General features: G+C 40.7%; 1 protein-coding gene across 3 annotated transcripts; it reads left to right on the top strand.

The window, feature by feature from the left end:
• On the top strand, positions 1-10,973 carry CCNE2 (cyclin E2; the record flags this gene model as incomplete). 3 transcript variants are annotated; one of them, XM_082294937.1, is made up of 11 exons in its annotated part: positions 1-34; positions 130-238; positions 416-472; positions 2,412-2,563; positions 4,381-4,516; positions 6,586-6,732; positions 7,960-8,055; positions 8,722-8,856; positions 9,519-9,630; positions 10,287-10,441; positions 10,847-10,973. In XM_082294937.1, the coding sequence occupies 11 exons, from the start codon at positions 21-23 to the stop codon at positions 10,946-10,948; spliced, it is 1,215 nt and encodes a 404-aa protein (XP_082151063.1). In that variant the 3' UTR covers positions 10,949-10,973. The 3 variants fall into 3 exon arrangements, with proteins under 3 accessions (XP_082151063.1, XP_082151062.1, XP_082151064.1); XM_082294936.1 differs by having other exon boundaries at positions 413-472; XM_082294938.1 differs by having other exon boundaries at positions 21-34; positions 133-238.
• Between the last annotated feature and the right edge of the window lie 363 nt (positions 10,974-11,336).

Genomic DNA, 11,336 nt, shown 5'->3' with positions numbered 1-11,336 from the left:
GATCTTATAGCCCAAAGAAGATGTCAAGGCGCAGGTAAGCTGTTAGCATTGTACTAAGATTATCTGTACTCATCTAACAACTGCTGCTCTCCTAATGTCTAATGACTTTTTACTCTTTGCTATTTGCAGTAGCCGTTTGCAAGCCAAACAGCAGCAGCCACTGTCCTGTCAAGAAGAGGCTCCACAAGAACTGCAAGCACTAGATTATCTCCAGACCAGAAAAAGAAGAACAACAGAGGTGAGCAAGTTGAGCAACTTGGAAAATCGAATGATTCTGAAAGTTCTCCAGTGTATTTGGATGGGACAATCTTTAGTCTGCCAAGTTATAAAGTGGGGCAGGGGTAGCAAGAGTTTGCCTTTAGGTGGGTGTGCTGGTCACTGTCAGTGTATTGATGTGTGTCTCTCTTCTCAGCAGGAGATTAAGAAAAGAGAAGATGGGAAAATTGCTAAAAAACATCAATATGAAATTAAGGTAATTCTATCCTGAATACCATTTCAAACTAGGTAAGGGAGTCCATCTGGTTTATGTTGGTGGGTGTGAAGTCATGCATTCCACACCAGAAAGTATTGAATAGGGGAAGTTTGTATTTTCAGATATGGGAGCTTAGCACCTTTTTATATGTTTTTGCTTCTTTACGCATGAGTTTGTTGCAGATCAAAGATCCTTCAATGTAAAACCCACTGCAGTGTAAGGTTAGGTGAAAAAAAGAGAATAACCCTAGATATTTCAGAACAGTTCCATATACAGAGCAGGTAAGGCTTAGAGGCAAGTCTAAACAAGATCACTGCACTTGTTTTAACTTTAGGTGTGGTTTCACGGCCATTTAGTTAAGATTCATAACCATGCCAGGCCATCTTTACTTTCATTTAACAATTCCTTTGATTATTTAAATCAGTTTAGGAATCTGTTTTCACTAACACAGGAAGCTCTTAAAACTGACAGGCCTTATGGTTTTCTATTTTAAAGCAGATTAGTAAAATATTATAACTTTCTCTTGCAAACAATATTGTTTGCAGTTATTCTGTTTGTAAAGTAATGAGTCTAACAGCTATGGTGAAGCAAAACTCTTCTGATTGTGAAGTTGTCTTTGTAAATCTTGAGTAGGAAAAAATGCTGCATAAGTACATCAGCTGTACCTGGGGTGAAACTTTGTGTTACAACTTAACTTTGCTGAAAGGGGGAAATCTGCTTCCCTGTCTCATCTTCCTTGATAGCTGGCCATGCACTCCATCCCCTGCCTTGCTCCATTCTTTGAATGAAGCAGTATGCAGGTTCATCTTGCTAATTTAGCACTACAAAATAAGTTGTTGTTCTGCTGGGCTAGTGAGTTAAATCAACCTGGCAGAGGGTCTGACAAGCATTGGGGTGGCACTTGGGCAGTGAGGATCACAGGAGAGAAAGAGGAGTAGGACCTCTCTTTTCTCTTGGCTGCATGCATTAAGGTCAATTCTGCTGGAATATGTAACTTCACTCTTGGGATATTTCAGTCTGGCTATAAATAGATTTAGATATACTAGGGGAATCCTGTGTAGCTTACCTTGCAAGTCAGCTATATAGGAAAAGCTTCTGTGTTCAGGCTGCCCCTCTGTTGCCATTCTTTGTGAATGGGATTCCCCCTCAGCTTCACAGAGAATATTTAAAGTTCTGTGTCACCATTTTGAAGGCTGTCAGCCATTACAGCATTGCATGTGCTCCTGGGATTTGATACCTCCTCACTCATATTAGTTACATACAACCAAATAAGCATAACTGAAACGAGTTATAGTTAACTACCGTAATCTAGGATTCCTTCTCTGAGACTTTCTGTGTGAATACCTTTGCACTCGTCTCCTTTTGAGTCATTGCATCCTATATTTGGCATTGGCAAGCTGAGAGAGTTCACAGCTGCTGCTTGCTCAATGGGTATCTAGCTCTGGAGCTGAGATGGGTGGCTCCTCTCTGGAGCACTAAACTGGAAGATAACAAGTTGCTGAATTTCCACTGAGAGACAGTAGAACCTCCACCCCCTCCTTTCTTTTCCCTCCAAATGGATAAGTAGATAGGACTAGCAACCTAATGTCTTGTGTTTTAGTAGCAATTAATATCTTTGCCTTTTGTACTGTAACTGAGCTTTTCAAGCAATGGATAGGTTACTTGTGGGTTCATAAACTAAAGACAGTCATCTTCCTCAAAGCTGAGTTCCCAAATGCATCCAATCTATTTATACATGTTCTATTTTGACTATGGAAGGTTTTGTTGGCATTTAATTTTCATCTTTCTTGGTTTTGGTACTTGAATCAATGCTGAGATCCAGAAAGACATACATATATTGTACATTACATATATTGATGCTGTTACTGTAATCTACTCCTTGCCTTTCTTGCTCTCATAGTAAATTCAGCATTTAAAAGATACCTTGTTTATTTTGCAGAGTTGTTGGCCACCCACAATAACAGGAGGTGTCTCACCTTGCATAATTATTGAAACACCTCACAAAGAATCAGTAACCACTGACTTCTCGAGATTCAAAAAATACAGGTTCAGGAACCTCTTCATAAATCCATCACCTTTGCCAGAACTCAAGTAAGTTTAACAGATGCAGTAATTGTTAGTCTTATGAAATATGCTGAACTATTCTAATAAAATCTGTTGTGTTGTGCTTACATAATGCACATCTTTACTTGTCTCCTCATCCCACAGAAGATTTAATGTACAAGAAAAAGATAGAAATTTTTGTGTTTGGTTGTTTGGGTATTTTTTTCCCTAATCTTATAAACACGCCAGACTTTTCACCTTTCAGAGCTGTCCTTTTGTAACTTAACACTGGGCACTAAGTGGTTAAGAGGCACATAATGGTTAAACTAAACTTCTTTCTAAAGAAAGAAACTAAACTGCTATTGGAACTGAGTGACCAAAAAGTATTACACAAAATTTTCTTAAAGAACTTAAAAATGTTCAAGTAAACTTGTGGCAATATCACTGTGCAGGTAGCTTGCTAATGCAATGCAATGTGCTTGGTGCAGTCACAGTTCTGGAAAATTGCCCTTCTGCAGAGAGAGTCAGCTTAGCTGACTAAATTATAGTTTTCAATTTCAGAATTTCTTAGACATTCAGGTGTGTTAGATAAGTACCCAGCTGCTCATTGTATCAGCCTGGGGTTTAATGAAAGAGGTGGTAAATTTACTGCAATGTGCTAAGGAAAATTTCTGCCAAGGTGAATGACAAGAGAAGCAGAACATGAAGCATTACTTTAAGAGAACCCTTTCTAGATATACCTTGGTTTTTTTTTTTTCTTTGTTCTGCCCCAAACTTGATCAGAACTGGACATGCTGCAGGGTGATTCTTTGCCTCAAAGACATGTTCAGATACAGTGTTCCATGCCAGGTGTTTAATCCTGTTGTTGACAGGCATCTGGTAAAACTGAGCTCCATCCTTTCTGATTAGCCAAATAAGAGGATAATTTCCTTCTCCTGCCTTCTCCATTGTTCCCTAACTGCTGTAGGAAGATCATAACTGATTTCTCAATGCCTTTCTGCTTGAATGGGGAGAGTTGTGCATTAAACAAGCAAATATCTCCCCAGCTTTTAACTTATGATGGCAACAGAATGAAATTGACCTGGGTTAGAATTTGTAGGCAATACCAGTGATCAGCTCTGTCTCTCTGCTTCTGCTTGGGGAAAGATAAATACGTAACTCCAAAAATTTCAGTAGGAAATCATAATTTCATTGGTTAACATGCTGTTCCTCTTAGTTACCTGCAGGATGAGACGTGCATCTAAGAAAAAGCCCATATGGATTAATAATAACAATTACAAATAAAACCATATTGATGATACAGGCATCATCTTCCCAAACAGACTGGAGTACTAATAAATTATAAGTTAGCAATAAACAAGAATTAAATTTTTCTCTAAATAGCTTGCTTCTGAGCCTTGAAGTAAGCTAGGAAATAAAAGGATGGATAAGTGACTTTTAAACATTATCTCAATGTTTTTCTCAAGCTAAACTGGACAACTTCAGGTATGCTTTGTGTTTCCTGGGGAGGAGTATGTTGTCCTTTTTTACAGGGAAGGTTTGGTTTTATCTTGCTCTCTGAACAGCCACTGAACTAGGCAAAATAGGAAACTCTGGTTGCATGTGCAACTTTGGGAGGCACATGTTCAGTTTTACTACCCGTTCTGTAGAACGGGACTTTGCTGATGATGTTGGCAAGCTGCTGTTGTGGTGATGTAAAACGTTCTGAGTATTCCTGCAGTTTTCCAATTACCATAAGGATCTTACAGTATGCAGAATTTTTCTTTCTGTTTCTGAATGTCTGTAAACATTAAAAGTGTTTTTATTCTTTTTTTTTGTGAATTGTGTATATACTTAATAATGCTTTGTGTAACTTTATTCCATAGCTGGGGAAATTCCAAAGATGTCTGGCTCAACATCCTGACAAAGGAGAACAGATATGCTCACTGCAAACACTTCACATCACTACATTCTAGTTTGCAACCTCACATGAGATCGATACTGCTAGACTGGCTCTTAGAGGTGTGTACTTTTAGTTACTTTGCTATGTGTTGTGCCTGTGAAGTAGGCAGGTAAAAGCACAGCTTTTACATAAGGATCTAATAGCAGCATGCACACTTATAAGAAATGGCAAAACTGTTTTGCAACAGAACGAGTGACTGCTTTTGATCCTCTTGGTGAGCTACATCCAGGCCTTCCCAGGCAGGAGGAGCTGAACTTTCCCCCCAGGACAGTGAGCAATAGATTTTAACTTTTGCTCTTGACACACTACTTCCTGCAAGGGAGAGAAATCTAGTTTTGAGACATTTGTATTGAAATTGCTATAGACAGACCAGTTATGGATCTCTAACTTACAGGATAGACTGTATCTAAGCCATGAGACAGCTGTATTGGGGGTTTATGACCCTGACTATGTCAAGAGCTCTTAAGTGTCAACCCATGATGCTATTTTCTGATTTCATAGTGAATTTTCAATTTTATCATATGAAGAGAGCAGAATATATCAATGGCTGACAGGGAAATGTTCTTGATAGAGACAGGTTCTTATGTGAAAAGTTTACAAATAAATCATATTAGCAAGGAATTTCAAGGACAATGAAAGCTGGGGTTTTTTTAATACACTCTGAATAAAAAAACTATTCCAGTTGTGTGCTTCACTAATTCTTCTAATGCGGAATCTACATATCACCATTAAATTGGTTTGTTGGTTCTTTTTAACCTTGAATTAGGAAATAATCCAATTTCCAAACAAAAGTATCAACAGGGGCCTTGCTGTTGTCTGGCTCAGTGGTTCTATATGCCACAGTGGATTTAAATCACAGCAACTTTGAGACCTCTCCAGTAGCTCCTAACACTCTTCTGTAACATTATAACTGAGATACTGCTTAACATGACCAAGTGTTACTATGTTTGGGAATTACACTTCCATAGAAACTGTGCCATTTATTTATGGGTAGGCCTGGTCTGTACAGTTTTAGTTCTGAATCTTCTTTGGAGCAGTCGTTAATAGTATCAGAGTAACACATCAATTATCAGGCAAATGTGTTGGGTCTGAAAGAGTGGGGCTGTGCTATTTCTGCCAATCAGTTGTATTTTTGGTGGTCAGGAAGGGCCTTAATTTGCAAATGAGCTTTCAACCTTATCTTGGAAAATAGCTTGTAGTAGTGAGATTTTATTGTGACTTTGTATCCAACTAAAAAAATGAACATCTGGGATCTATTTCGTGGATACTCTTTTTGGTTCCTGTTCTTTACTGCATGTAGATTGTAGGTAATTTATAGATATCTGACTGCTTCCTAGTTGTGAAAGGGGTATGGAGTTGCAGACGAGCTGGAGATGTGGTAGCCCCTCCCAATTCAATTAGAAATTAGGTGAAAATGTCGGGCTCTGCCTAAGATCTCCTGGTCTTGGCACTCCTTTCTTTTTTTGTTGAACTGGCATTTGAAACACTTTGATACAATGCGAGTATTAAAAGTTCTCCCTGCCAGGGAAACCAGCAATGGGATGGAGCAGATGGCGGCTCCCGCAGTTTTGTTCCTGCTTAGTGAGGCTGTCGGTGTGCCTGAGGGGCTGCAGGCAGTGCTCCTGGCCTGCCAGCAGAGCCCACTCCAGCAGAAGCTTCCAGGCTTGCTTGCTGTAGAGCCAAAGACTTTGATTTTTTTTTTTTTGTGATTCTGCCCTGGGACAGACCTACTGGGAATTTGGTGAGGGTTTGACTTCAGCTTGAGGCTTGAGCCCAGAGTATTCTTAATCAAGGTAATTAGTGTGTGTATGTGTAGGTGTTGCTGTTTTGTCGGGGTTTTTTTCCTCAACAGGCTTTTTTCTTTCAGTGGAAAAATGGTTGCTATTTAAATTGGAAAAAGTATTTTTTGCAAGTTTGTTAGTACATCACAGGCAATTCGTGTTTAGATGGGAGCATGGGAAATACCTTTTCCAATCCCATGCTAACCACTGCATCGTACCATACCTAGGTATGTGAAGCTTTGTGTGTGCGGAAGATGAAACTGCATTTTGCTGTTATAGCTTGAATACTCCAATGTGTGTACACAGTTTTATAACAGAAAAATTGAGTTCTTTTTCCCCTGTTGTAGGTGTGCGAGGTGTATGCACTCCACCGGGAAACCTTCTACCTAGCTCAAGACTTCTTTGATAGATTCATGCTGACACAAAAGAACATTAACAAGAGCATGCTTCAGCTCATAGGAATTACCTCATTATTTATTGCCTCCAAACTTGAGGTAAGCAGCTCTCTTACAGGGAGGAGGGTGTTGAATTTTGAGTAACTAAAAAGACAGTGATAACGATTATTTCTTGTCTGAATTTTTGGACTTGATGGTGTGTGTACAACACTGAAGGTCAGAAGGGGAAATTTTTTTTCTCTTCCTTCAATTGTGCATTTGTCTGTCTCTTGGAGTGTACTTTTTGTCCTCCCTTTCTCCAGCAGCAAGGAAGGAGACCACATAAACTTAAAAGGCATGCAAATGTGCTAGAAGTAGTTTTGTTTTGTCTTGTCTTTTTCCAAATATACAGCAGTTGGCAAACAATCTCAGGAATGGGTGTGGGACTTGAACAAAACCAAGCCTAATTCTCAAACTGCCTGTACATCAGGATGATATCCTCATGATATCCTCCATTTAGTGGAGTGTGAGTCTTAAGTGCAGGGATGGTGGGTGATACCTTACATTGTGTGCTACATCCACAGGCCAAGAGCATCATTTTGTATATTGCCTAGTAGGCTAGACTGACAGGAAGACTTGGGATTAAGCTGTTACCTTGGAACCCCCAGCTCTCACTGTTGTTCCCGAAGCAAGGTTGTGCACTGTGAGCAGTCACCTGTCCTAAGGAAGTGTGGGGCCATAGTGGTCACAGAGCCAGCTGGTAGGGAAGCAGTTTTGCTGGCAAGCTCTCCTTTACTTACATACCTAACTGTGCTTGGCCCCAGCTGGCATGGCTGGCTTAGCAAATTTCCTTAACCATCTCTGCACCATGGATTTTGACAGTTACAGTGGCTGGTCGTGGGATTCTTTTTCTCTTTTTTTTTTTTAGCTTTTCTCTTTTTTTTTTTTTTTTTAATCAATGTGATTACATCAGCACTGACATGGCAGGTAACCTGTACCAGACAGCCATCTACAAGAATTAGGATAATGCATGTTTTTACAGCATTGGAATGGCTGAGTAGAAAGAGCTATAAATGAAAGGGTGTTCTGATTTCTTGGTCAGCATTTATTTGCCCAGAAGCTAAAAGACTTGCAATAAGTCCATTGCATCATACAGTAGATACTAACACCCAAGTAGGTTATATCTTATCTCCTTATCCTGTAAGTTTCAAGTCACTTCATATAATGAAAAAACCACTGTTGTAGCATAAGAAATGTTAACATGGACAGAAGAGTATTTCCCAGTATCTTCTCAACCTTTCTCAGAACTATAAGACACACTAATCTTCATTTTCCCTCCCTTTAAAGGAAATCTACGCTCCTAAAATACAGGAATTCGCTTATGTCACTGATGGTGCTTGCAGTGAAGATGATATTGTAAGAATGGAACTTATTATGTTAAAGGTAATAATTTGCTGTGTTTTGAAGTGCTGGGTGAAAGACTCTCCAGCTGAGCCTTGTGTTTCAATGTCACTTATTTGCTTAGAAAAAGAACCTGTCCCTGTTTCTGCACAATAGTGAAGCCTTTGTTGTGTGTGCAGTGGATGTCTGACGTCCCTGACTGGTAGAAGAGGGCAGGTTTCTCATGCTTGTGCAAATGGAAATGCTCTTAACAGTGCAGCCAGGCACGGGCAGGCTGGAAGGCTGTCACTGTAATGTACTGCACTTGCCAATGTCCCTTGCTGTCCAGGAACAGGGGCTTCAGTGCTCCTCACGTTGGAAGGGCTCCACCAGCACAGGACTCTATACTTCTTTAATAGATATGAGCTGCAGATTCATGCAGTTAGCCCAAAAGCTTGAGGAAATAATTTCCCAGCTTCTGAATGGAGAAGACACATAAAATCCAACTGCACAGGTAAAGGGATACAGATTTGTGCTGATCCCTAGCACAGCCTTTTCAAAAAGCAGTGAGAATGCAACCTAAAAAGAATATTTGTGTTTGAAATTGTAAATCTTTAGTGTCTTTTAAGGATACATGCAATAATCTCAGGAGAGGATTAGGAAGAACTTGGAGCACAAAACTATCCTTGAGTGGTTTAAGACACTTAACTGTTTGTTAAATATTTGCAGGCTTTAAAATGGGAACTCTGTCCAGTGACAATTGTCTCTTGGCTGAACCTCTATCTTCAAGTGGATGCTCTGAAGGACGTTCCGAAAGTGCTGCTACCTCAGTATTCTCAGGAAAAATTCATTCAAATAGCCCAGGTCGGTAGTCAACTGTTGGAAAATGGTTTTTGGGACAATGACAAGCACAACTGAACATCACATACTGAAAGCCCCTTTGTTCTAAGTGTTCCCTTGTTTCCCCTAGCCTGTTACTTTGTTAAGGAATGAGCAAGTTTGACTCCACCAAAGAAGTTCAGTTTTGAGGACAAGTACCCCTGTGTTCCTTGTCTCCCTGCTTTCACGTTCTTTAAGACTTTTCTGTATGATGGAAAAACAAAAAGTCCATCTTCTTTCTTTAATCACTGTGCACTCCAGCGTTCTATAAACAGCAGTGCCAGCTGAGGGGAAGGTGGATAATTTCAGACCCCAGGCTGTTTTTACCTGTGTTGCCCCTAACAGTGTTTCTGTGTAATTGCCAAGAAGGCAGCCTTGGGAGTGTTTTGACTATTTTGGAAGTGCTGTGGTTCAGTTTGTTATGGACATGTGTTGTGCCCAGCCTCAGACAGGCTAACTGAAGCTGGGTAGCTCAGTGGTGTAAATACTGCACTAGGTAGGATTTAAATTTAAGAAACTCCTTCCTGGAGCTCAGCCCTGTTCTGAGGCAGAGGCTGTAGGAGGACTGCTGTGTGCATAGCCCTCTCTGAGACAGGATCATGCTAAAGGACCAGCTTGTTAAAATCTGTCACTCTTCATGTGCTTAGCTTTTAGACCTGTGTATTCTGGATGTGAATTCTTTGGACTTCCAGTACAGAACACTAGCTGCTGCAGCGCTCTGCCACTATACCTCAATCGAAATAGTTAAGAAAGCTTCAGGTAAGATACCTCGGTAAAGCTTGGCCTTGTTAGGCAGGGAATTCCGGAAGCTGTCACAGGCCCAAATCTCTTAAAAGGGTACTGGTTTACCAGGCTGCCAAAGACCAAAGCCTACATAGACACTAATATTTGTTCTGTGGGTTTCTTTTCCTTCTAATTTCACTTCCTACCACTATTTCAGATGTTACAGAGACTCAAAAGAAGGAAACACCTTCAGCAGTGCAGCCTTTGCTAAGGAATTAAAACATTCTTGGTTTTGGGCTAATATTTGCTCTATGACTTCCAGATGTCTGGAGGATCATTAGCTATATATTTGGCCACTTTTCCTCCTGAAATGCAGTTCTCAAGCAGTCATGCATGGCTGTCAGCAGCACCCAGTGTATGTTTTTATAGCATGACCCACAATCTTGTGTGCAAGCCACAAGTCACTTCAGCCTCCCCTGGAAAGCAATAGCAACCCTTGTGACCTCCATTCACCCTCCTCAACCAGCACCCTTTTAAGTTACAAGCATAAGGAAATGTTGGCTGTTTCTGGGGGGATGTTTCTGAATTTTTATCTGCAGTATTATTTATTGTGTTTTTAACTCATGGCCATATTGGAATGCTGTGCAACTCGCTCATGATTTCTAAATATGTTCCTGTGTTCTACCCTTTAGGCTTAGATTGGGACAGCATTTCAGAGTGTGTACAATGGATGGCTCCTTTTGCAAATGTGGCAAAAAAAGTTCCTGTGAAGCTGAAGAACTTTAGGAAGGTTGCAGCAGAAGATCGACACAATATCCAGACCCACACCAATTATCTGGACATGCTGGTAGGTGGTTTGTGGATGTGCAGTTCAGGCAGCTGAGGGTACATTACACATCCCTTGTCCTGAGGCAGCTGTGAGCAGCCAAAGCACCTCCCTGCTCGCACCTGGCCTGGCTCACCTCAGCCAGTGAGTGTCCAACCACCACTGATGCTTTAAACAACATGTGATTTACCCTAACGCTCCCAGGCCTTAAGCAAACACTTGCCTTAGCCGTATTGGAGAGGTATTTGTAAGAGAATAATCTTCACTTTGTTATGTAATGTCAGTTTGGTTTTCTCAGTATCCTAACTCTCTGGAGTGCTCGAATTGTATGAGAGGTGTGAGGAAGCACTGCTGCCTCCTGCTGACACATAAAAGTGTAGACCTTGTCACAGGTATTAACTGTTGTCTTCTTCCCCCAATACACAGGAAGAGGTGAACAGTGGAGTAGTGTCTACTGCCCCAGGGCAGTTATCACCTGTGTCAACAGGAGGAATAATAACCCCTCCCAAAAGCACAGAGAAGAAATGAAATACAGCCAACTGTCATGAACAGATTCAGAAACAGGACTTGGTGCTTCAGAACAGGACCACACTAAAGGTGACTCGTGTTCTTCACTGCTATTCAAGACTTGGGCAGTAAAAGATGCAACAGATGGAAACTGAGACCAGCATCCTCCTACAGACTTGACAAAAAGAGCTCAGCTGAGCATTGCACCCTGCTATCACCAGAGCCTGGACCACTTTGGTCCATTCTGCCATGACTTAATAGTGAGAACTGAATTCTTACTTTATGAATTTCAAGAACATTTTTAATAGGGCTGACACAGCAGACTTGCTTTACTTTGGGTTAGATGAGCAGGAGAATATTGACAGCTTGTACGTATTACCTCTTCTTGACTCTTTTTGTTTCCTTGGTA

Source organism: Coloeus monedula, assembly GCF_965178545.1.
Source record: "Coloeus monedula genome assembly, chromosome: 1".
NCBI lineage: Eukaryota > Metazoa > Chordata > Aves > Passeriformes > Corvidae > Coloeus > Coloeus monedula.
Note: the sequence above shows the minus strand (reverse complement) of the source record. Positions and strands in the feature narration are given on the sequence as shown.